The sequence below is a fragment of the Silurus meridionalis genome, chromosome 5 (genome assembly GCF_014805685.1).
Source record: "Silurus meridionalis isolate SWU-2019-XX chromosome 5, ASM1480568v1, whole genome shotgun sequence".
Classification (NCBI taxonomy): domain Eukaryota; kingdom Metazoa; phylum Chordata; class Actinopteri; order Siluriformes; family Siluridae; genus Silurus; species Silurus meridionalis.
In genome coordinates, this window is record NC_060888.1 from 4,998,724 (window position 1) to 5,023,162 (window position 24,439).

General features: G+C 40.1%; 1 protein-coding gene across 3 annotated transcripts; it reads left to right on the top strand.

Moving 5' to 3' along the window:
• Positions 1–1,112: 1,112 nt before the first annotated feature.
• Positions 1,113–16,022, top strand: LOC124386316 (C-terminal binding protein 1). Of its 3 annotated transcripts, none has more exons than XM_046850067.1 (11): positions 1,113–1,428; positions 4,286–4,317; positions 4,604–4,688; positions 10,968–11,122; positions 11,201–11,345; positions 11,491–11,697; positions 12,130–12,344; positions 12,687–12,817; positions 14,233–14,360; positions 14,464–14,581; positions 14,675–16,022. In XM_046850067.1, the coding sequence occupies exons 3-11, from the start codon at positions 4,631–4,633 to the stop codon at positions 14,862–14,864; spliced, it is 1,347 nt and encodes a 448-aa protein (XP_046706023.1). In that variant the 5' UTR covers positions 1,113–1,428; positions 4,286–4,317; positions 4,604–4,630; the 3' UTR covers positions 14,865–16,022. The 3 variants fall into 3 exon arrangements, with proteins under 3 accessions (XP_046706023.1, XP_046706024.1, XP_046706025.1); XM_046850068.1 differs by lacking the exon at positions 1,113–1,428 and adding an exon at positions 1,450–1,759; XM_046850069.1 differs by lacking the exons at positions 1,113–1,428; positions 4,286–4,317; positions 4,604–4,688 and adding an exon at positions 8,595–8,730.
• Positions 16,023–24,439: the final 8,417 nt, after the last annotated feature.

The following is a 24,439-nucleotide window of genomic DNA, read 5'->3' on the forward strand; positions in this document are numbered from 1 at the left end:
TGGGTCATCTTCAGCCAACTGTTTGTGGGCTTTCTTGTGAGCCAGCTTCAGTAGAGGCTTCCTTCTGGGATGACAGCCATGCAGATTGACTTGTTGCACTTTGCGGTGTACGGTCTGAGCGCTGACAAGAATATCTTCCGCTTCTGCAACCTCTAAAGCAATGCTGCATCACTCATGCGTCTGTTTTTTTTGGAGCAGCGTCTGCACCTGACACACCTCACAAGGACTCGACTTCTTTGATGGACCCTTGTGAGGTCTGTTTTGAGTGGAACCCGTCTTGGAAAACATCTGTATGACCCTGACCACTGTACTGTAACTCAGTTTCAGGGTGATACTGACCTTATACCCCGGCCGTCTTTGTCATGAGGTGCCATTTTGAACATTTAGTGGTCATTATGGGAGAATTGTACTCAAAGCAGCTAATTTTAACTGCTCGAATACAAGATACACAAATTTGTATGGTCCTTTCAAGCAGACAAAAAAAGCATATGATGTTTAGGACATGTGGCTTTGCATGATTAAGCGATGTACAGCTGTTATCACTGAGGGTGTACTCAGTTATTTAGACAATAATGGCCGTAGGTTGATTGATTTTCAGAGGACAGTTTCAACATTTATAACTATTTAACACTGTAATACACAATTATAGGAGTGTAATAATTCATTTAACCTCTGGCTTCTTTATTAGAGTTTGTAAATCTGGAGTACCAGTCAAAAGTTTGAATGCACTTTCTTCTTTAGAAATGTATTTATTTATTATTTTTTTCATTGTACATGAATAGCGAAGACATACAAAATCTTTTTTTTTTTTTTTTTAATTTTGCTCAAGTCTTCCCCAGACCTTTGTGTCACCAATTATGTCACTTGGATACTGTATGTTTGTCCCTAAGAGCTGCTTCTGTAATCTTAACAACTTTCAAGTGAAATGATTATAATGACATTACCCACCCAGACTAGGATCCCTTTGAGTCCTTATTTGTGTTATTTTATTGGAAATATTATATAAAAGTATTTAACTTCAGCCCTGGCTTGTTCATTAGAGCTTTCAATTTACATTCACACCAATAATTCAATTTAATTTTTTCTTACTAAATTGCTGAAAATACAGTATATAATCCGGCTTTATTCGATCCGCCTCTAGGGGGCGCTGCGCTGTTCCGCCTGTTCAGCGTTGTCCCTCTGTGACTCTTAAGGCGTCGCAAAATGGCGTCGCTTTGGACACAAAGTGCACTACGTAGGGCGTAGGACGCGCGGCGACACACGCCCTTCGTAGAGTGTCGGGATAGTGAGTAGGGAGCTGTTTGGGATCGATCCGCCGTCGACTTCCTTTTATTGCGGGGGTTTGATGGCGGACAGCGGGCCGTAGCGGGGGAAACAGTTGTGCCTTTCGCCCAGTTTGGCCGAGAACCGACGCCGTAACTTGACCCGGTGAGATATCCGCTGGAATTTTCTTTCCTTTTTTAAATATATTTTTTTATTTCTTTACTAAACCCTTGGATTAGTTGTTCAACTGAGTGGACTGAACTCTTTTAGCGGAGAAGCGGATATGATGAGGGACAGACGGAGGGAGAGAGAGTGTGAGTGAGTGAGAGAGAGGGAGAAGAAGAGAGAAGGAGGGAGCTCTTCTTGCTGTTTGTATCCACACACTAGCATTAGCATTATCTAGCGTGGATCAGCGCCTTACAATCCCGCCTAGCAAATCACCAAGGAGTCGTATCCTATTATCATATAAATATTATAAAAGTCTAAATTATTTATGGTACGTATTTTCCTACCTGGGAGTCCATTATCTAGAGTTTGTGCTTATTTGAAGACTTGCTAGCCGCTGTGGGAGGTTAGCTAGCTTAGCCAGCGAGTTGCTAAGAAGTTAGAAATGTGGGATTTTTCTTTCCCCGACTTTTTTTATCCGACTTAATTGTTGTATAACTCGATACAAAACATGTCGGGGGAGGTTTAGAAGCCAGAGAACAGTTATGAGAGATGAGTCAAGTCAGACTTTTGTTCACACTGAGTTAAGCGCGGAGGTGTAGCTGAGGCTAGCTGACTAGCCAATGGAGCTGCTTTAGCCTGTCTGAGCAGCGTGTGTAGTTCGGCTTGTTGGAAGCTGTAATCCTCCATCGTGTTCCTAAAATCACCACAGCGCTGCTGGGATCTGCGCTCTGATTGGCTGGAAGCTGTTGATTAAGTCTCCCGAGCGTCAGATCTGAAAGTAGTTCCGGTTTCGAACCCAATCACAGGTGTCTATTTTTTTAATGATCGAATAACCACGTTCTAGAGCGGTGATTTTATTTATTAATTTTTGCTGCAAGATTCTCATGAGATCTCAGCAAATGATCCAATGACCCCTCGGTAAATGCAAAAATTGCACTTTGTTACTGGAATTGTATAATTTGCCTTTTCTGGATGCCTGAAGTGTCCTGGCGGAGTAATATAAATAGTCCTGTATGTCAGTGAGTGGCAGTAGGTAGCCCAATAACGACCTCGTTCATTCATGGCAATCGGTTTGACTGGTAGCGCTGACAGCGATGGAAATGTTATTGGGTAATGTACCGGGCCCTGGACAAAATTCTGACCCCGGAAAAAGACCCTAGTATAAGTGGTGGTCAAAAGAAATGAGCAAAAACACGGCATGCTCGAGGCAATACGGTGAAAGTTATAATGTGTATGGATTTGCTTTTATCGGGACCGTGCAGACTCGGTTATGCTTGATGTGTACGGGGGGGAAGCTATCCAACAGTGTTTCAAACACCACATCCAAACGAAACAGTCAAAACAAGTACACGGACTATTATGTTCGCCTGTGTGAACGCACAAAAATGTAACGGGAAACTTTGGTCCAAAATCCCCACAAAGGTGAATGAGAGAGCTTCCAAAGCTAGGTACCCAGTACTCAAAGCCATATATATATATATATATATATATATATATATATATATATATATATATATATATATATATATATATATATATATATATATATATATATATATATATATATATATATATATATATATATAATTACACCTATATGTAGTGTGTGTGTGCGGCGCGTGTGAGTGTTCATCGTTCTGTACCACTAGCTAGTGGAGATGGATTCCACGTGATTTGAGATTAGTAACGAAGCATGTTATGTAGTGTAGGAGGAGGTACATCGGGCAAATTGTGGAAATAATCCACACCGGAATTACTGCGATGGTGAACGGCATCGCCACATTGTGGATTTTGTTATTCCGCTTGGACTACAGCGGGTTGCCAAAGATTAGTGTTTTCTTAATGTGTGCGAGAGTGCACGTTTTAATGGTTGATAGTAATTAAAATTTGTGGAACTCCCGAGAGATAAGTTAGAGCTCCTGCCCTTAATTATATTATAGTTACGATAAGCAGTCGTGTTCTCCCGTTCTGTTCGTCTCTATCTTGTTCTATCGGGATGCCAAAAAATCCTCTGTCCTGAAGATGTTCCCGTGCTGGAAAATTTGACCAAGACAGGATAAACTGCTGACAGTCTGGGCTCAAGGTTCACTATCTATAAAATAAATAAAATAAATCACATTATTAAGATATCTATCTATCTATCTATCTATCTATCTATCTATCTATCTATCTATCTATCTATCCATCTATCTATCCATCTATCCATCTATCCACACACAGTTAGATATATAGATTTGGATAGTTAAGTGTGTTTTTAAAATCTTAGTTTATGCCGTACTTGAGCATATATCTATATACAGGGTTATTCAGAAAGATTGAACCGATATATCATGATGCATTGCTTCAGTTCTCAAGCATCGTCATGGAATGAGTCAGTGACCATTTGAAAAAGGAGATATCTAAGTTTTGCACGGCTGCCACAGGGGCGATGTAGTCGCGTCGTTCTTCCGGAAACGTTCAGTTGTTATATTGCGTAATGAAATCGGTTCGTTCTTTTTGAATAACCCTGTGTTGTGCTCACAATGTTGTTAAAAATTCATAATCTGACCAGATTCAACCGTACTGCGGTGTCACTTTTTTGGAAGGAGACTCCAGTTTGAGCATTTTGGGCCAACTAGCTCAGGACAGGGAGGAGTTTGCTGTTACTAATGTTTTGTTGCTCGTCTATTAAACTGTGTGTAAATTGCTGTTGCATCAGAGCAGTCAAGCAGTTTTGCATGAGCAGTCATCAAAAAATGACTTCACGGGGGACCCCTTCATATCGCTCTGTCGTTGATTTAATTTCTAATTTATCTTTGCATTTATAATAATAATGTCCATAATGTTAAGGGGTGGCTTTTCTTTTTTTATGCAGGTGCTAACCGTGCTGTTTGATTGGTGCCTCGGGTGAGTAGGAGGTATAATTCTCTTATTTTTATTTATTGCGTTTTGCATGCGTTTTATAAAATGGCAATAGTAATTAAACAATTGAAGCTTGTTAAAAAGATTGTATTTATTTTTTTTCCTTTCCTGGATGTGATTGCAGGTTGGAAGAATATTTTGGAGCGATTTCTCTCCTGCTGTGGACGAACCTGGACCCAGTTCTGTGAATTATTATAATTTTTATTTATTTACTTTTTTTTTTTTTTTTTTTTTTTTTTGGGAATTTTCTCCTCTTTTGTTGTGACTGTAGCTGGTCCTTGTGAAGAACCACCAGTCAATGGCTCTGATGGACAAACACAAAGTCAAACGACAGAGACTGGACCGAATCTGTGAAGGTGAGTTTAGATTGTTTCACACACACTTGATTATCTTTTTCGTTTTCTTTCATCCAAAAACATTTGGAGTAAGACTGTTTTTGCCGCCTTACGGACTTTAACATTAAAATCCTTTAGTTCCATGAATGTGAAAACTTCTGAATTAAATATTTGGTTGGGACATCCCTCAATCCATCCATCCAGCACTTCAATTCAATTCATTTTTATTTGTATAGCGCTTTTAACAATGAACATTGTCTCAAAGCAGCTTTACACAGATTTGAGTTATTTAGATTTGAGTTATTTGAGTTTTGAGTTATTAACCATATTGATTTATTAGCTGTCTTAGTGCCCTAGATGTGTTTTCACACAATTAAACCATACAAACCTAATGGTTTTAGTGCACCAGTCAAATGTTTGTGGACACTTGACCATCGGAATAAGAGTAAAATTTGCTAACATCAGTACTACTTTTAGCAAGTTTCTTGTACCTGTTGACCATCCACAATGTTCCAACTTTAGCACCCATAGCCATACCTCAAAATTTGGTAGAAGCCTTCACAGAGGTGTATAGTGTATTGAAAAAATAATTATGATAAGAGAGCAGTGTCACAGCTGTACAGTGTATGTACTTTCACCAGGGAAACTGATGCATGTATATAGATGTTTGCTAAAAAAGAACATAAAATTACAAATAAAACCCCCCATAAAATTTAGGTTTATTATTATTAACATTTATGATCATCAACAGTTAAAATTAAAAAACAAAAAACAAAAAAAACAATTTGAAATAAAATAAAATTCAATAAAATAAAATGTAAATAAATGTAAATAAAATGCCTGCTTTGTTCAAATAATATCTGAAATTTATATTTTATAAAATAGAATAAGACATTGCAATTTTTTTTATTAAATTGATTGAATAAATTGGCACAAATTGAATTGATTAAATACATTTAAATAAATGAAAAAAAAGTTTACATTTGTTAGACCCCATTTGGGTAATACAGATGTGTATGTGTTCTATTTTATTATACATTTTTTAAAAGATATGATCATCTTAACTGTTCTACTTATTTCAGCATACTTTAACAAATGTCTTAATTCCTTCCATCTTTCATTCATTCACTCCCTCCAAATGTGGAATTGTCAAGATTCTTATTTTAAGAGAAATTCTTGAAGCTCAACATAAAACGCTAAAGAATCCATATATAATATATAATACATAATATATATACATCCAGATTTTAACTATGTTCCGCATGTAAAAAAAGATCGTCTTCAGTACGTGTGTGGAACTGAAAGCCCTCTACCGATAAATTGCTGTATGAATACGTGTACCATTTACACCTCATATAAAAATATTGCAATTTCATTAAAATATGCTGAATTTTAAAAGCCTAATAATCATCATTAGAATTGATGGGAGGATTGCGTTCAGATATCGGTGCGTTCACTTGAATTTTCCAGGGCGTTGCCAAACCTGGCCCTTTGCTTTTGTACTAATTTCTTCCCCGTATGTGGGGACAAAAAGACCGCTGTTGTAGTGTACAAATGCGTATTTAACACACTGCATGTGGAACACGTGTCCAAAGTAAGAGCTGTACATTGTGTTTTTGTAATCTAATTATCACAAAAATTAACCCTAAAATGGAGGAAGGATAAATTTTTTGAAGTTTAACAAAATTCTTTTTACACAGCACGAGTATATGAGGCTTTCACGTATACATTACAGCAGAGTGAAATGATTTTTTTTCTTATCCCAGCTTGTTAGGTGCCTTTTGAAGCTTTGAGGGTTCAGGGCCTTGCTGAAGGGCCCAACATTTGCAGCTTGATAGTCCAAGTGATCTTTTGCATTAACCACTGAGCCTCCTGTTAAATGTATATCATGAAAGCCACGATAACTCGGTGACATACTTAAACATGGTACCAATATTATATTGTTCAAGTTTCTCTTCTCAGTATTAATCAGTCTGAGATGTTCCAGAATCTTCTGCCCCGTATTGTTAGTAAATTCTGTAGCTAACTCTATTACTTTTGATTGAGTATGGGAACTGTAGAGCGCATGGCTTAGTTTCACTCAAGTGTTTCTGTGCATTAATTCCTTGTTTTTATTGTTGACATGAGATGGGTTGAAAGAATTTGTCACTTCGTCATTGTACACAGGCGTTTTTTTTTCCCTCCACCTGGATAGAATTAGATTTTTTTTTTCTTTTCTTAGTTCCCCAAACTTTTTATCGGATAACTTTATTGCAGGAAGACGTTCCAGTTCATCCTCAATATACTGTATATCCTCAGAGCACAGAGCTCCCTGTTCTATTCTTATTCATGAAATATCTCCAGATCTGCACTTTTGTTTTCCTTTTGTTCTTTTTGTGTCACTTAGTGCTAACTGGTATGCGAAGTATGTGAAATGAAACACAGATACTAATATCAGTACCGATCCATGATACTTAACATACATCTGATTTATAGAATCCTGTGTGCGTTTGTTGACCTGTTGAATCACATGCAAAAAGTGTGTGTGTGTGTGTGTGTGTGTGTGTGTGTGTGTGTGTGTGTGTGTGTGTGTGTGTGTGTGTGTGTGTGTGTGTGTGTGTAGATGGAGCGCTTGTGCAGTCTAAGGCAGATGCAGAGCTTTTCTTTATGTGTGCTGCTTCCTGTGGGCTGCAGAGGCGGAGCAGACAGCTCTTAGAGGGGCTCTCGCTCAGCACTGCTATAGTGCTCTAGACTGCAGGAACAATGAGGACCTAAATGTGGTGCTTCAGCTATTTCTGGATCGCGCAGCGCAGCACAGCGTTCCTTAACATCAGCCTGAAGTTCTTGCGTTTAAACATTTCTGCATTTATCCGCAGACTGAATTACGAATCTGGGCGGTTCAGGACACGGAGTACACCCAGCCCCACTTAGATCACCTAGAATTATCTCAGAGCCGGCAGGTGATGAAATAGCTTTGCTCATGACATTTGATCTTGTCTTGTTGGGGGGAAATAACCGCAAAATGCCGCTGTAATATCACACGCAGAGTTAAAGAGGAATTGGATGACAAACGGAATGAGGGCTCTTTTCTTTTTCAGCCCAGTACTAATCCAAGGCTGTGTCTTAAATCGCCTTGTGGATTATCTATTGCGTAGATCATCTCGTGTTTTTTATGTTTTTGTTTTTGCTATATGTCTGTCCATCTGAAACGTTTCTTCTCATTTGTGTGTTCTAACCTAGCGTTCTTGTTTCCTTGCTTTGGGACATTTAGAAGAGAATTCAATGTTGCTTATACTGTGCAGAACAAATGCAGTAGTAGAGTATCTCAAAGTTTTTCAAGGATGGCTGATGTGTCTGACTTTGAGACCTGCTCAAAAGCTTTGATTAAGCTCATCAGAAAAGACCCATTGTATTGAAAATTTGCTGGATTTGAGCAAAACAAAAATGCTGTGTCCTTTAGCCTAAAGGATGTGTGTAGATGTTAAGTTCTTAAGCTGATCAGCAGAAACCTGCAGGCCTGCAAGTAAGCAATTATTTTCCAGTTGTGATTTATGTTATCATGTAATAATAGGCAAAAATAGACAGGAGAATGAAATCATGTCTAACGGCGTTAATGAACGCTCGTTTGAAAGCAGGGAGGTGAAGGGCGAGGGAAAGGAAGGGCTCGTTACGTTAAACCGCACATCGGTTTCTCCAAACAAAACTCTCTCACGCCAAGGCCAGCGTGTTGTGACGTATCGAGAGTGTACAAGTACAGTTAAATAGTTAGTTTTGCCCGGGTTGGCATCTCTCTTTAAAAAAAAAATAAATAAATAAATAAATTAACCGTGCGACTGCTTCTAGAGCTGCTCGTCTATGCTAATAGGGTTAGTGCTGGTTGGTTGGTGCTCAAAGCCCTGCGCCGTGTGATTGGCCAGTGTCTGTGGAGGAGGAGCTGGGTGTGGATGACAGCTGGGTGCCTGCCAGGCAAAAAACAGCCTGACACTGATTGTGAAGGGTGGAGATAGAGTGATAAAGCGGTAGAGGAGAGAGGGAGAGAGAGAGGGAGAGAGAGAAGACAGGCGTGCTTACTTCATGATGCAAGGTTAGGATGTTTTGTGTGTGTGTGTGTGTGTTTTGTGGGATGTGAAGCAAAGGCTCGAGGGGTTGGGTGTATTGTTGGTTGGGTGCGGTATCTCGAGTGGTAATTTTCCTTTTTTGGCGGCATGAATAAACGCATCTGTGCGGTTGAGCAAGCGTACATGTATTTGCGTCTGGCAGGCTGGAGGTTGGGTGTGGTGCTAATGTATTATCATTCCACCCCACCCCCCCTCCTCTTTGTGTGCATGTGTGCGTGTTGGAGCAGTCGAGTAAGAAAGTGAGGTGGAGGGGTGAAAGACAAGGAGGTTTGGGGCGAGAGGGGGTGGATAAGAGGAGGAGGAGGAGGAGAAGGAGGACTGGGCTGTGAATGAATGGCATTGTTTGCTTGGCCATGCCTCCTCTGCTGCGCTCTCTTTTTCATACCCACTGGCCTCAACACACAGCATCTGTGCTCGGCACAGCGCGACGCTCCCTCCGTGACCTCGGAGGAATAAGCGTTTGCATTGTTCACGCAAAAGCTTTATGATTAACATTTTCTGTTCTGCTGCTCAGCATTTTTTTTTTCTACTGTGTTTAAACTGGGCCTTGGTTGTTTTCTTATATCTTGGCAGCCATGTTTCATCTTCCGTTTGTGTATATGTGCGGTGCAAAAACGACTCGACATGAATGGAAACAAATCAAACAAATATTTGCATTGGTAGTTTCCTAGTGTTACACTCGTCAATCAGCCGCTTAGGGTTTTAGTGAGAGTGAAATGGAGACGAGTGTTCTTGGGTGAACAGCTTCTGCTCTCCAGAAGCCTCCAGCAGGCAGCCGCGCAGACACCTGTCAGCGGGGCAAAAGGGCACTGCTGTTCACTTTTACTGCCACGTTTGAGCTTGAGGATCATTTTGGGACGCTAGGTGATGTGAACGCGAATGCAAATTTTTTCCGCCATAATGGCACGTAGCATTAGATCTGCTACATTTTGGATACGTGTCTCTTTTTTTTTTTTAAGAGTGTGAAAGCTATTTGCAACAACCGATATGGATACAACGCTGCTATTTGCCTCGATTATTTTCATGTGCCCACGAATCGTCTTTCAGATAATCACCAAAAATGTTGACTAAAAAGAATACAAGCGCAATCTAGAGGTATGAGCGTTTTTGATGAAGCCAAGAGCAAGTGTAGGATCAGCTTTCTGAGTGCAGGTGTTCATTCTCGCCTCGTATCATATAAATACAAAGTGTGCAGTCGTGTATACAACCCTAGAAAGGCAAAACTGGTAAATGTGAGCTCGAGGCACATGAACACACGATTTAGTTCACAGAGGTGGGGTGTAAAGCGAGTTTGGCCTGCACATACCCCACAGGATTTAGGTCATCTCGCCACGAGTCATATCAGGGTTCCCTGCCCCCACTCTCAGCCTAAATACCCCCGTTCCTCCTGCTTCTTCGGTGCATTTCTTTCTCGACCCCTTCATCTGTTTATCCTGCTGTGGGGGTCTGGAAATGGACAGGGGCCAGCGATGATGTGATTCTCGTTACACCCATGTGTGGGCTGAAATGGGATACGCTTTTGTGTCCGTCTACTCGCAGCTGCACTTCTTCCATGCCCTTGAAGTTGCAGGATCTTGACAGTGTGAATGTAGGCGTAATGTTTAGCATAAATTCTGCTGAAATTGGAGGGAAATTTCAGCAAACCGAAGAACCGGGTTTGCTTCCAGGTTGCCATGTGGGGAAATTAAGCTAGAAAATGCAGAAATTATGGGAACATGTTGCATTATGTGATCAGAGAGATCCCTTTTCAAATGCAAATGTTGACTGGATCGGTTAAACAGATTTTTGAGTAGCCTTTTTTTTTCCCCCTTTATTTTTTATTTTTTTTATTGGAAAGTGTTCTGAACTGCTACATTTGCAAATGCCAGAAGCAACAATAAAACAAGTGGGTGAGCTATGGTCCCACAGGGAAGTTCCAGTATCTGATATAATATCTCCACGCCCCAGCACGTTAAACTGTGTCTGATAAATAAATAATGGAGCCTGCATTTAGGTAGAATGATCTTATTAAAGCTTGGTCTTTATTCTCAATTAATTAATATTTCACCAATATTCAATATACACTTTTTTTTTTTTTTTTTATTAGACTTGTTTTTCCTCAAGCAAAGATGCTGTAAATATTGTTGCTCTTAGCTGAATAATGTCAAAGCGTTACAAATTCTACAGTGGATTTGTAATGAAATTTCTCATCTCTGTCCTGCAGGCATTCGCCCACCCATCTTAAACGGGCCCATGCACCCTCGCCCTCTGGTGGCACTGCTGGATGGCCGGGACTGCACAGTGGAGATGCCCATCCTGAAGGATGTGGCCACTGTGGCCTTCTGTGACGCTCAGTCCACTCAGGAGATCCATGAAAAGGTAAATTTAACGGTTTGTGGTTTTGCGTACTGTGGGACGATGAACTGTGATTGTTAAACACCGTTGTTGTTCTTTCAGGTTCTTAATGAGGCTGTAGCTGCATTACTGTATCACACCATCTCGCTATCACGAGACGACCTTGACAAGTTTAAAGGACTTCGCGTCATCGTGAGGATCGGCAGCGGATTTGACAACGTGGACGTTAAGGCCGCAGCAGAGCTCGGTGAGTTCCGCACTCTGGTAGCTCCTGGTTTTGATTTAGAGGTTCAACACACCCCCCCATCCCCCATCCCCCATCTATCATTGTGAAGTAGTTTGTACTGGATCTGAGAAATGAGTAACATTGTTATTCTGTCTATTACACTCAGGTATTGCAGTGTGTAATGTGCCAGCTGCGTCGGTGGAGGAGACGGCAGACACTTCTATGTGCTTGATCCTGAACCTGTACCGCCGGGTTGCCTTTATGCACCAGGCCCTGCGCGAGGGCACTCGAGCTTCCAGCGTCGAGCAAATCCGAGAGGTGGCAGGTGGAGCAGCTCGCATCCGAGGAGAGACGCTGGGAATCATCGGCCTCGGTGAGATTCTAATTAAGTTATTTGTTTGGTTTAGTTCGATCGGCTATAACTTCTTGGGTTAAAGATGTTTGTGCTGTTTGTTGTGTCAAAGATTTTAGCACCACTGAGCCTCAAGACCCTCGACTGCTCCGTTGTATAAACCGATTAAATGTGGGCTTTTGCCGAACAGTATCAATGTTCATGATTATGCTTTGACAATAACAGAATTGTAATGTATAGTAATATCTGTTGAGTTCTTGACTATAATCTCAGTAATTGAATAGTGATCTGATCATATATGTTCAAAGCTGTTTTATAATTTGCTCGTTTATGCTATTTTATCCCAATAACATTTCCTTGATAATAAAACTATTAGTCTTAACACATACTGTAAAAGATGTGGAAATGGTCAATGGACTGAGTAGCATCCTGATCCCTTGGCCTTTGTTTCAGGACGTGTTGGCCAAGCAGTGGCTTTGAGGGCAAAGGTGTTTGGTTTCGGGGTTATTTTCTACGACCCGTATCTGCCCGAAGGGGTAGAAAAATCACTGGGGCTTCAGCGCATGGCCACACTGCAGGATCTGCTCATCCACTCTGATTGTGTGTCTCTTCACTGCAGCCTGAACGAACACAACCACCACCTCATCAACGACTTCACTATCAAACAGGTAGCACACACACGCACACCACCTCATTAATGAACAAGTCAATATCAAAAGGGTAGTTAAGATACACAAACGTACTCCCTTACAGTCTGGCTTACCATCAATCATGTAAGTGCACATACTCGCCTCCTTTTTTTCCCATCCAGCTGGTAACACCATAGTTGACTGTCAGAAAACAAACATTACTCTTTATTTATTTTAAATATTTTTACTGTTCTGTGTACACAATCATTTACACTCAATAACCCAGGCATTACAGGTCGCCACCAAGTGTGTTTTCTGCTTTTATATATTTAGCAAAAAAAACTAAATTATCTTCTGATTGCTTCTTGTAATGTGTGTTAGATGCGTCAGGGTGCGTTCCTGGTGAACACCGCGCGAGGGGGGCTGGTGGATGAGAAAGCTCTGGCTCAGGCACTGAAAGAGGGCAGAATACGCGGCGCAGCTCTCGATGTCCACGAGACAGAGCCCTTTAGGTGAGCATAAATTCCACATAGTGAACATAATGAAGCTATTGGATATTAGACTCATTGTTTAAGTTGGTATGATCTTGCGGGGCGATGTAATCCCAGAACACTTTAGGTCCTAATTCAGTTATAATTGACTTGTTTTGAGTTATTTAGTTATGAATCAAACCCCAGCCAGTCAGGCTAGTAACTCAATAAGAACTCAAAAATCAATATAGTAACTATAGGATAATGGTGGCTTGTGTTTTCCATTACTGTAACAAAAGTGGAAAAAAGCCCTTTGGCTGTGCTGCACAGTGTCTAAAGGATCACGGTGTTAAAAGTCTTGGAACAACACTTTAAATGTTGGAACAGATTAGGTGTGCGAATGGATTTGTGCTGCATGACAAGTCAGAACCCTGAGTAAAAGAAAAAACCACGGATAGGTTCATGTTTTGTGTTTTTTTTTTTTTTTTTTTTTTTTTCTTTTTGCTTCCAGCTAACAAATGTATCCAGTCCTATTCATGCACCTCCTCAAAACTGTAGTCCCTGATATCTTAGTTTGTTAAAAACGGGTAGTCCCTGAGTTACAATGGTTTCTTTGAAACAACATTTTCAGGCCAACGGTAGCATACGAAAGAAATTGTAAAAAAAAAAAATAATAATTATTGCGTGCTTTTATTAATTTTCGTATGATGCATTGGGTCGCTTACAAGATGTACCCGTCTCCCACCTTGTGAGATGCCTTGTTCTCACCTGCAGTCGCCAGAGTTCAGTTGTCTCGCTTATTTTAATTTTTTTCTGTGTTTTTGGTGTTTCAAAAGCCCAATTTTAACTCTCTTCTCTCTCCTTTTTATCGGCATCGCCAGACACTGAAACGGAAACTGAAACATTGCCACATACGTATGTACTGTAAAGTTTATACATTATGGTAGTGAATTGCTCTGTTTTGCAAAATTATGTGCTGTAAATTGTTAAATTATTAACCAATTATAGTATAATACCCCATACTGATCACCATTCTTTAAGACTCCTGGGTAAGCTAGGCCTTGTCTCGACTTAGGATATTTTCAAGTTACGATGGGGTCTTTGGAACGCATCTCCATCGTGACTCTGGGACTACCTTTATATCCGTATATTGATTGAGCTAAATCCTCTACTTGTATAAGGTTAAGGTACGCTGAGGGAAGAAGTGCTACTTCGTTTAACGTTGATATTGATTTGACGTCACTTGCTGAACTCGGGTTCGAGTAGAGCTTCTGAGCAGGAAACAGAACCGCCTTGTCTTTACTCTGAACTTACTCTAGTCCAGCAGATCGAGCTCAAGTCTTCTGCTGCATTATTTCTGACCTTGTATGAAGGCGTTATGGGCCACTAAACTATCGCAGAATGATTTGTTCAGCATCATGTGATCATACAAATCACGCTTGTCTTTTGTTCTCTAGCTTCTCACAGGGGCCTCTAAAGGATGCCCCTAATCTGATCTGCACCCCACACACATCCTGGTACAGTGAGCAATCCTCCATTGAGGCGAGGGAGGAGGCAGCGCGGGAAGTACGCAGAGCCATAACGGGTTAGGAGCCGTCTCCCACTCCGTGGTTTTTCTTTTTTCTCTCTCTCATGTGATAAGTGGCTAACAGGGTTTTTTGGGGGTTTTTTTGTTGTTGTTTCTGCAGGCCGTATTCCTGACAATCTGAAGAACTGTGTGAATAAGGAGTATCTGATGGCAGCTTCCCAGTGGCCCTCTATGGAGACTGCATCTGTGCATTCTGAACTCAACGGAGCAGGATACAGGTGAGAGCTGCGTCTCGCAGGCAAGCAGTTCCTTTTCAGTGAACGTTACCATTTTCTCAGACAAAATTGTAACGTTCGATCTGTTCTTTGCAGGTTTCCGTCAGGTCTGATTGGTGTAACCCCAGGAGCTCTGCCTGGTGCAGGGGCAGGAGTCGAGGGCATGGTGGCCAGCACACTGCCCGTTGGCCATCCCCTCGCCCCGATCTCACGCCCACCACACACCCCATCACCTGGGCAGCCAACCAAGGTGGAGGCTGACAGAGACGTCCCTTCTGACCAATAGCATCCCAACACATTCCATCGTTGCCCCAGCGATGCCCTTTTCCTCCCTCTTTTCTTTAATTTCTTTATTATTATTTTTTTTTAAAGGGCTCGATCCATGCCGATGCCCTGCTTTTGATGTAACACCAGGGTCAATCCAGTCAAACAGAACACACAAGTCCAGACATGACCCAGTCGAAAACATTTCCCCCCCCGACCTCTTTTTTCCCTTTCTTCATTGTCATATCTGTTTCTTTTTCCACCTGTGCAGCAAGCAATAACTCTCTTTCTCAAGGATTCAGTCATTGGGTTGTTTTTGTTAGAATTAGTAGAAAAAAAAAAAAACTTTTTTAATTTTTATTCCTTTTTGAATCTGGACTAGTTGGAATTTGTTTCTGAGTAGTGTCTTCTACCTGATTTCTGTCTCTCCAGCCGATTTAATAGTGAACTGTTCTTTTATTTCCTCCCGAGCATACATTTGTGATCCCCTCTTAGTTTTTTTTTTATAGTTTTGACCCTTGAAGCAAAGTGGAAAAGCTGGATTAAGTCATCTGAATTACTTTTAGACCAGCTAACAATAGCCATACCTTTCACACCCGGATTAGAACGATGTGAGAAACGACGTGTTGCGGGCCCGTGCCGGACAGCGAATCGGGACCCACGTTTCCCTTCGTGTTGAGGACATGGTATCCATCTTCTCCGTCTTAAAGATGACCGAAGGAGGACAAACTCACTCATTTCCTGTAAAGCTTGTTGGGTATCTGTTCAGTCATATGCTTCACTGTATCAATAATGTATGGCTAAGTGACATGCAAGTCTCTGTAAGAGCATCATAAATGACGTTTTTGTGTACAGCTTTTTATCTCCTCACCTTTTCCACAGAGCTCTCCGACGTTAACAGTGTAGATGTATGAAATCTCTATTTTATGTGTGCATTTCTGAACTCCACTATGATTTATGATTCTCTTATAAAGACCGTGTGATTGGGAATATTCAGTACGCTGTGTCTTTACACTTAATTTTTCATCGGTTTCACTGTCAACTAAAAAAAAAAGAAAAGAAAAAAAAAAAAAAAGAAATGGGTGGGGAAACGGAAGCACATTTTCATAGTGTCTTAAAAAAAACGCAGCTGTTCCGCTTGCTGAATTTCACCTTGCATTTAAAGTCTCATGATACTTTGCTCCCTGTTTCTTCTTCTTTTTTTCTTCTTTTTTTTTTTGGGAGGGGGGGTTTTCTCTTACTTCTTTGTAAAATGTACACATTCTCCACCTTGACCATGCCCAGCTTCTTTGTTTTTCTTATCTTCTCAAACTTCCTGGATGTGCCTCCCTGGGTGGTTCAGATTTTTTCAAAAATGACCTTTTGTTCATGATTTGTTTTTTATCTCCCATAGTCCTTCCTTCTCCTCCTGCTTTTCCCATGACCTCACTGTGTAAGGATTCAGGCTGCTCACACCTTGCCGGGCACTGAAGTGAAGAGATCTATTATACACACTCTCTCTCTCTCACACACACACACATGCACACACGCACATATGCACATACCTGCCTAAAGCTTGGATGTTATTTTTTATTTTATTTTTTTTGTTTGCAGGTCTGTGTAGTAACATTATTTGGCCATTAGGGGTCAATGGCAGTGTACTTCTGAGCCCAGTTCTGTCTCAGCATCATATTTGCTTGCTACACTTCAGCCTGGAATCATTGCTCAGAAGTTTTGACGAATAAGGCATTGTGCTTTTGGGGACAGAAGCAGGCAGAACCAGACTGCATCGCCCTGTCCATCAGCAGACCGCATGGCTTACTTCCAAAGATTTAGAACGTAGCCATGGCAGGCGTGCAATCTGTCCCTTAATCAGTCAGAAGTGCTAACCGAAAAATGCAGATCATATCAGTGTTGGATATTTTCCCCATCTTTTAATACTTTGTCAAACCTAACTTTGTGCCCCATGTGAGGAGCACAGAGGGGTTAAGGGAGAGCCTTTTGGATGGAGCCAGTTCGTTAACAAACTAGTCTTTTTCGTAAAGGGGTGGGTGGTAGGGGTTACAATCGCCCCCTGAGACGAGTCTCTTGTAAGAAAAACGTTTTGCATCAAGGGAGACAGTTTCTAGTACCTCAGTAACAGATATTGAATGTATGATTATCTTGTTCTTTGCTTTGTACAGCTTCTTTTTAGATTGTACTTTGCTCTTTCAGAAAGTGTCGCAGATGTGCTCGTGAGCTTATCTAACGAGGACACGTCCCTGCTTGGAATCTGTTTCCTTTCCGTAGCTTGAGTTGCAGTCTTTGATTTGAAAGAGCACAACTGCGCATCGCTGTTCGTTTTCAGTAGGGAGTGTATGTGTATCAGTGAGTCGTACGGATTTGGGGTTCGGTCTTGAATAAGCTAGTTGATAGTACAATTGGAAATAAACTCTAATAGAATAATTAAAAGACATTTACATTAGATTAGATTTTTTTTTTTTGTGGCAAAAGTTTTACCTAATTCTGATTTAAATTAGTTTTTTGTTTTGGGGTTTTCTGTTTGTTTTTTTGGAGAAATTCAACAAAGATGGGAATGGAACTAGTTTTTGTGCATGAAATGTCTGTTACCTTGAAATTCTGCTTTTCTGCCTCGTTGACTGATTCTTCTGACCGAATATCGTGTCACTCGTGAGCTTGAACCAAGATGTCATGCTTGTTTTTGTAATTTGGTGTCGCCCGATGTTTCCCCTTCTGTCTCTTCAAAAAAGTTCTAGCGATTCTCTTTAACTTTGTTTTAATTTTTATGTTTGTAATATTCTTGAACGCTTTCATTTTCTTCAAGCTTTGAACAACTGCAGTGTGTTTCTTTTTTTTTTTTTTTTTTTTTCCTCTTTCTTTGTAGTCAGTGTTCTACATGTTGTATGGAAACATTTCAAAAAAGACATGAGTTTTTCCAGCATTTACTTTTTAAGGTCCTCTCCAGTAGCTTGTCTAAAGGGGGCTATAGGTTCCAGGTTTTATTCACTCGACTGTAGTAGCCTTAAATTCATAAACTATAGTGGACCTGGTCACCCACCCCATCTTCAGCCTGTGTTCTGTAGAAAGATAGTAGATATTATTATTATTATTATTATTATTATTATTATTATAATTATAATTTTTTTTTTTTAGCCATTTTGATGTTCAAAGCTCTTTATCCTTGACACGTATTTTACAGAGAACCCGACTAGTTTTTGGTTTCAAATTGCCTTTGCTTTCCTAAAATCCCCTTTACTCGAACCTGGAATTGGGTCTGGAGTGGTCACTTTCTCTCTCAGGGTTCAAAATGTGCACACACACACACACACACACACACACACACTTCCTCCAGGAGTCTATAGGTCACTCTTCTCTGAAACTGCAGCATGAAGAGAATTCAGAACGTACTCCTTAAAGTCCCTTCAAGCTAAGCTGTGTCCTCTTTTAAAATATTTCTTTCTCCCCTTTCCCCCTCTCCAGATTTCTCGCACTGACATCTTTAATGATGAAAGAATGAATGTTTTAATTGAACTTTGTGTAACGTTGAAACTTGGGAAATGTATTTTTACAACATGTGAACTTTTTATTCCTTTCACCACCTTTTTTTTTTTTCTTTGTAAATTGACCCTCTTTCCATCACCAGTCTTCAAAAATGACAAAAAAAAACCCCTCTTGTAACTAGCCTCTTGAGCTTTACTTTTGCTTTTTTTTTTTTCTTTTTTTTTTTTTTTTTTTTTTTATATTAGAAAACAATCATGTTTGTGATGGTAACCTCTGATGGTGAATTCCACACGGTATTTTAATAAAATCCTAAAGATTAACCCCCTGGTCTCATCATGCTGAAGGGTTTCGGTTCACGTTCGTGTTCATGTTTCATGTATTACAATTAAAGCAGTTTTTAAAAATGAGGTTGATGAAGGAAATTGTGGAAACGGCACACGTCGAGAATCGTTTGGGACTTGAAGGCGATTAAGTGAAGCTCAGTGATGAGGTGTGTAGCAGGGAGCCCCCTACCGCTCGTGTTTACGATGCCTGTGTATCTGCTCATGCCCCCCGGCATGGGGTTGTGATACAGTGAAATCAGCTTTACGAGAGCTACAGGGCATGTACACGCCTCCTCGCCTGCCAACTCAAATGGTTCCCAAATGGACCTTTATGAGCCATCTCTCTTGTGTACTAAATTTCCGACAAACGTTTAGTGCTGGATTCCAGAACCCTGTTTTTCTAACCAGGAATAGTCCATGAGGAGTGTGTAGAAGAGCACTTTTCTACATGAATATTTTGTGTAAATTTTGTTATTCCTTTATATAAAAGTTCTTATCGTTATTTCGAATCACATGCAAGCGATAAATAACATTTTGAAATCATCTATTGTATGAGTGTGTGTTTGAGGTCACTATATGTACCAGACTGTACATATTTCCACCCACAGTTGCCAGTAATGAGATGCAGCTCGTTAGGCATATCAAATGCCAGCCCATTTTATTAGTTAAGCCTACCATAAGGTCACTTAAGTAGGGTTTCAAAGGGGCAGAACATTTCTAGAGACTTTCTATGAGAACTTATGGGGATTTTGAGAAATTTTACCTGAAATTTATGGCAATTAATTAGAAATTTGGGAAAAAAATTTTAAAGTTACAATATTATATACAAACGTTAAATGAAAACATTTTGATTGGTCATAAGATGACACATGCAAACTAACGTCGCTTACACAGAGCACAAGGAAGTTTTAAACATGAATGTGTGATGTAATTTACGTCAATACTTGCCAAGATTTTTTTTCTTTACATTATTTTGTGTGCAGGATTTAAGAAATGTTAAGAAGAAATGCACAGTGCGTGTAGGGGGTGTGGCCTCAGTAGCCCTGCAGTAAGTGTGTCGTGTGCATGTGATTTAAATGTGCAAGTAGAAATTCCACTAAAAAGTTATAGGCTAACCTGCAATTTTGTAAAGTCCCAGTTTATTCCCATACACTTCCGTTAATTACCATATATTGATGTGAATTCCCAGGGAAAGTTTCCAGTCTTGAAATTTCCTGAAATTTTGCAGTCCTATTTAAAAAATAAACACATTTTTTGCTATGTACAGTTTGTCAGGATTCTTCTACCTTTTCATGTGAAAAAAACTTTTTATATTACTGCTCATCACACATTAAAGGAAGAACTCTTTCCAGATGCCAAAGCTAAAAGCCTAAGGGCTGATGTCCTTTGCAATGTTTTTGCCCCTTTGAAATGCCACATGTTGCAAGTTCCCAGGAGATGCTGCGTGGTAGACATCGTTGACATTGGTTTCTTTCAGCATATTTTCATTCTGGCTCTGCATCTCCAAATTCTCCTGTAAACACCAATAAATATTGCCTGATTTGTACCAAATTTGCATTTGTGGGCCATGCGATCAATACTAATGGTTTGGCTATTAATTCTGTGAATGTGGCTACTGTCATCATATTATTCATTTGGAACTGGAAACCCCTTTGCCAGCCCCCCTATCCTTAACCTGTCTAAGTGCAATCCTGCCCCGATGTCGAGCAGAAGAATAGGTGAAGTCCGGTTGCAGGGTTACGGAGTGGGAAAGTGAATCGTCTGTCTCAAGTTGAATGGCTGCCCCAGTTGTATGCCAGGCAGTTCTTCTTTGGGTGTTTTGTGTGGCTCCACAACTTTAAAGAGTATAAAGTACATTTGGCTTGGCAAATTGCAACCTGTGAGTGTAATTATTCCAGTTTTCAACACCTTGCAGGCTGGCTCCAATGCAGTATAGTCTTGCTTGCTGATGCCACCAATGTGAGGCAGTGGAAACTGTCTATTTGGCATGTAGGATACTTTCCCTTTATGCCTGCCCTGGTTCTGAATAATGACATAGGGGCAGAAGCTGCCCATGGTCAAGCCAGTGGTGAAGGTGGTGTTCACAGAGATGTCCTGCTAAAGCCCAAATGAAGTAGTGACGTCTGGAATGAAGTAAATTTGCCACCTGTAAAAGCATAAGCACATGGGTTTGTGGTGGCACATGTTTTTGACTGGCAGAAGAGCATGTGACTTCCGTTGCTGTGGCCAAGACTTTGCACTATGAGACCATGTGTGGGTGTACTGGCCTACCCATAAGAAAGAACTGTTGCCCAAACTTAGTAACCACAGGGTGGGGCCGTGCAAAGTGCAGGAGCAGGTTTTAGACATGGTTTACCACACAATTGGAAAGTGGCAGGCTTGGACTGCTGTACCAAGGACCAATTGTCACCCTTCTGACCCCTACACTGTGACATGAGGCAATGGAGAATACTGGTAGCCATAGTCTTGATCCAGCCCTGTATCACCACTGATCTGCAGCCCCCAGCACCCTTATGTGTCACCTGGGGGACTCAGGGACCTTATATTGTGTTTTGAGTTGTTTGGGTTGTCATGTGAGTAGGACATTTTTTGGCTTATTGCACTACCCACATTCACATGTGATTATGGAACTACTGATGATATGCCTCGCATTTGATTTAATATTCGCATTTCTGGCCAAGTTTATATCTGGTCGATTGTGACCAGCTGTTTTCCTGTAATGTCTTCTACAGAAAAATGAAGTGTTCATTATTTTTCACGATATCCGCTCGTGCAGTTTTGAAGGTGTGTGCTTATGAGGAGATGAGTTGACATTAAAAAGTTGCCCTTCTCATGTTCCAGATTGATCCTAGTAGAAGGATGTTGTGAAACAGACTTCGGTCTAAACGTCTTTTACAGAAATTGTCTATGATGATTCCACCGTCACTGCACAGAATTGCACAACATTGCAACATGTTGATGAAGTGCAGGCTGCTCGTTTTATGTCTTTTGGGTAAAGGATTGTTTTAACATTTTTATGGTGCTACTGAATAATATTTTTATGTCATGTCTCATTGGACTGAATAGAAACCGAGGAGTTTGAAAGCCGTCATTCAGAATCGCATTGTCCAATATTTGCTTTAATGTGAAAAAAAACGAACTAAAGTGACTTCTTTTTTTAGCTCTAATTTTTGCATGCAGAATTTAACAGAATTTCAGACATTTGTGACCGCAATACAGCTCTGCCGAATGGTTCACCTCAAAACCTGCTAAACACACAATTTTGCTGCTACTTAGTAGTTTAGCAGGTGTGGCCCGTGTGTATAATGAACGCTAAGGTTGGGGGTAAAGAAGTGAGTGACCATATATTATGTCTAAATGCGTCTCACTGAGACGAAGCTGTAAAACCGAACTGCACTATTTATGCAGCTCCGTCAACAAAGAGAAACTGTGTATGCGGTGCTTTATCCCCATATAAATGTTTGGAAGAAGATGGGCAGCCTGCTTCTGTTGTTTCTCTTCACTTCAATTCATCTGCACTTAATCCCAGACAGTGATGTCATTTTTTCCATCCATGATTTAGTTTGGTAAGGGAGCCGAACTGACACGAGTTTGAAAGTTATAGCGTAAGGGGCGCTCTGGCTCAGCGGAGAACCAGCCGAGATGAAATTATGACTATGACACAAAAGACGTAAACGATTTCATTTTGGAGATCAGATCAAATGAGCTTGTTTAGACGCTAAGAAGTGCAGAGCATTCCAGTGCTGTATTTGGTCTGTGCACACGTACACGCTTCTTAACAAATCAACCAGCCATTCCTGACTGTTGTATAATCATTTGTATTCCCAATTCAATAACACTTGAGCTTCCAGGTTATTGAATTTCACATTGGTGTACCATTAAAAAAACAAAAATAAATCACTGAACGCCTACTTGGACTTTAGCCATTTCAGTCCCTGGTGTCTATACTTTAACTGCTCTGCAGACATGACCTCTTCAGTTAGAGCTTTTGTCCAGTAAAGTTCAGGCTGAGGTCAGATAGGCTGTCCACCAGCCTTTCAGTTTGCCCTGCTGTCCTAAAGCTTCTCAGTGCAGACTTATTTGCGTCAAACAACCCGATCGCTGCTAGGCCTCTGTCACGAAGACTGCAACCAAATACAGTATGGCATACAATTCATAAACTCAGGTTTCCATCTGTGCATCAGTATTAGTCTTTTTCCCGTCTTTGTACATTTCCAGCAGTGATTATGAGAAATGAAAAAAAAAAAAATTCTCCTGAATGTTGCATGCAGTTTCTTGTTTCTTTTCTTAATTCATAACCGTCATAGTTTTTATAGCTACACTCATTATAAATGGAAACAGTGACTGTTTATTCTTACATTCTGTCATCAAGAACCTTTTGCTGGTGGTTTAAAAATAAAAAAATTCCAACTGTATGAAAAGCTAGTTTGTGACTAGACATTTTTCATATGGCGCTCTTAAGGTCCAACTAGGGCATTCTTGTAAAAGTCATTTCCCATTGGCTAAAGCCAAGATTCAGGCCTTAGATGCTTGATCAGTCCACTGAGGTGTGCTGTAACATCACCGACGTAGATGATTACCATTATTATTTTTGCTAGAATTTCTTTGTTTCCTGTCTTGATTTCAGGGATGAAGACAAATCTCACATGATCAGCACCTTTGCTATGACTTAAGGTTAGAACCTTTACTATACATACTACACAATGAACAGTACACACACTGTCGTTCTTCTCAGGAGGAACTTGTGAACTCTTTAAAATAATGCATACCATTAAAAAAATTTGTATCAAGAAAAAAGGATGCCAAAAAAACTGTTCACTTATAATGGCTTTCCAGGGGGAATAAGCTGTTAAGAAACATTCTCACAAAACAATTAATTGATAGGATTTTTGTAAATTCAGGCATAAATCTTTAACTCATTGTTTCACAGATAGTTTTTTTTTTTTTTTTATGATCTTGAACTTCACCTTCAAATCCAATCATGAATTCGGTCCGGAATCTTGTTACTATTGCATTCTTTTGTAAATTCATTTCTATTTAAGTCATGAATTTTACTTATTATAGTTCATTATAGCAAAAAAAAAAAAAAAAGTCTCAGCATTCATGCAACCCTGTAATCTGAACTCATTCACCCCTATGAAATATTTGGAATATTCTACAAGTCACATGATCAGCAGGAGTCGTCCAAATAATCAGATTTTTCTGAGGAGAACAAATCTCATTCCTGTCTCTTTATTTCCAGTGGTATTATGACACTGTCTCATGGTGTCACTTTGAAAGCAGGCACACACATTTCCAGAACTATTGACTGAAAGTGAAATACAAAATTTGACAGAAATTATTTGACCTTGACTAAATGTGCTTTCTGTATATTTGCGAATCTGTGAAATAATTCAACCCAACCAATGATTTAAAAGCGAAGTGGACTTACAGTAAATGCTGAACATTTTTCATTTTGTTTGAGAATTTTAACATTTGGAAAAGTGTTCGTAATCCAGAAATACTGTGTTGTAAAACTGTATAAAAACCAATTTGGGGATTTAAAACCGACTTTTTCACCCTGTGCCTATTATTCTATTTATTATTTTTCAACGCTTTTTACACATTTTATTGACAGAATTTGGGAACACTGGGGGCATTATTTATATACCCTGAATGCATAAAGGGATCATTTGGGTGACCATGTTGACATAATTACCAATTCTCCCTCCTTGTTAGGCTCGTTGGCATTTTTATTATTACTGTTATGGCATGTGTTTTAAAGCAACCTTAATGATGCACAATTATCTTTTCA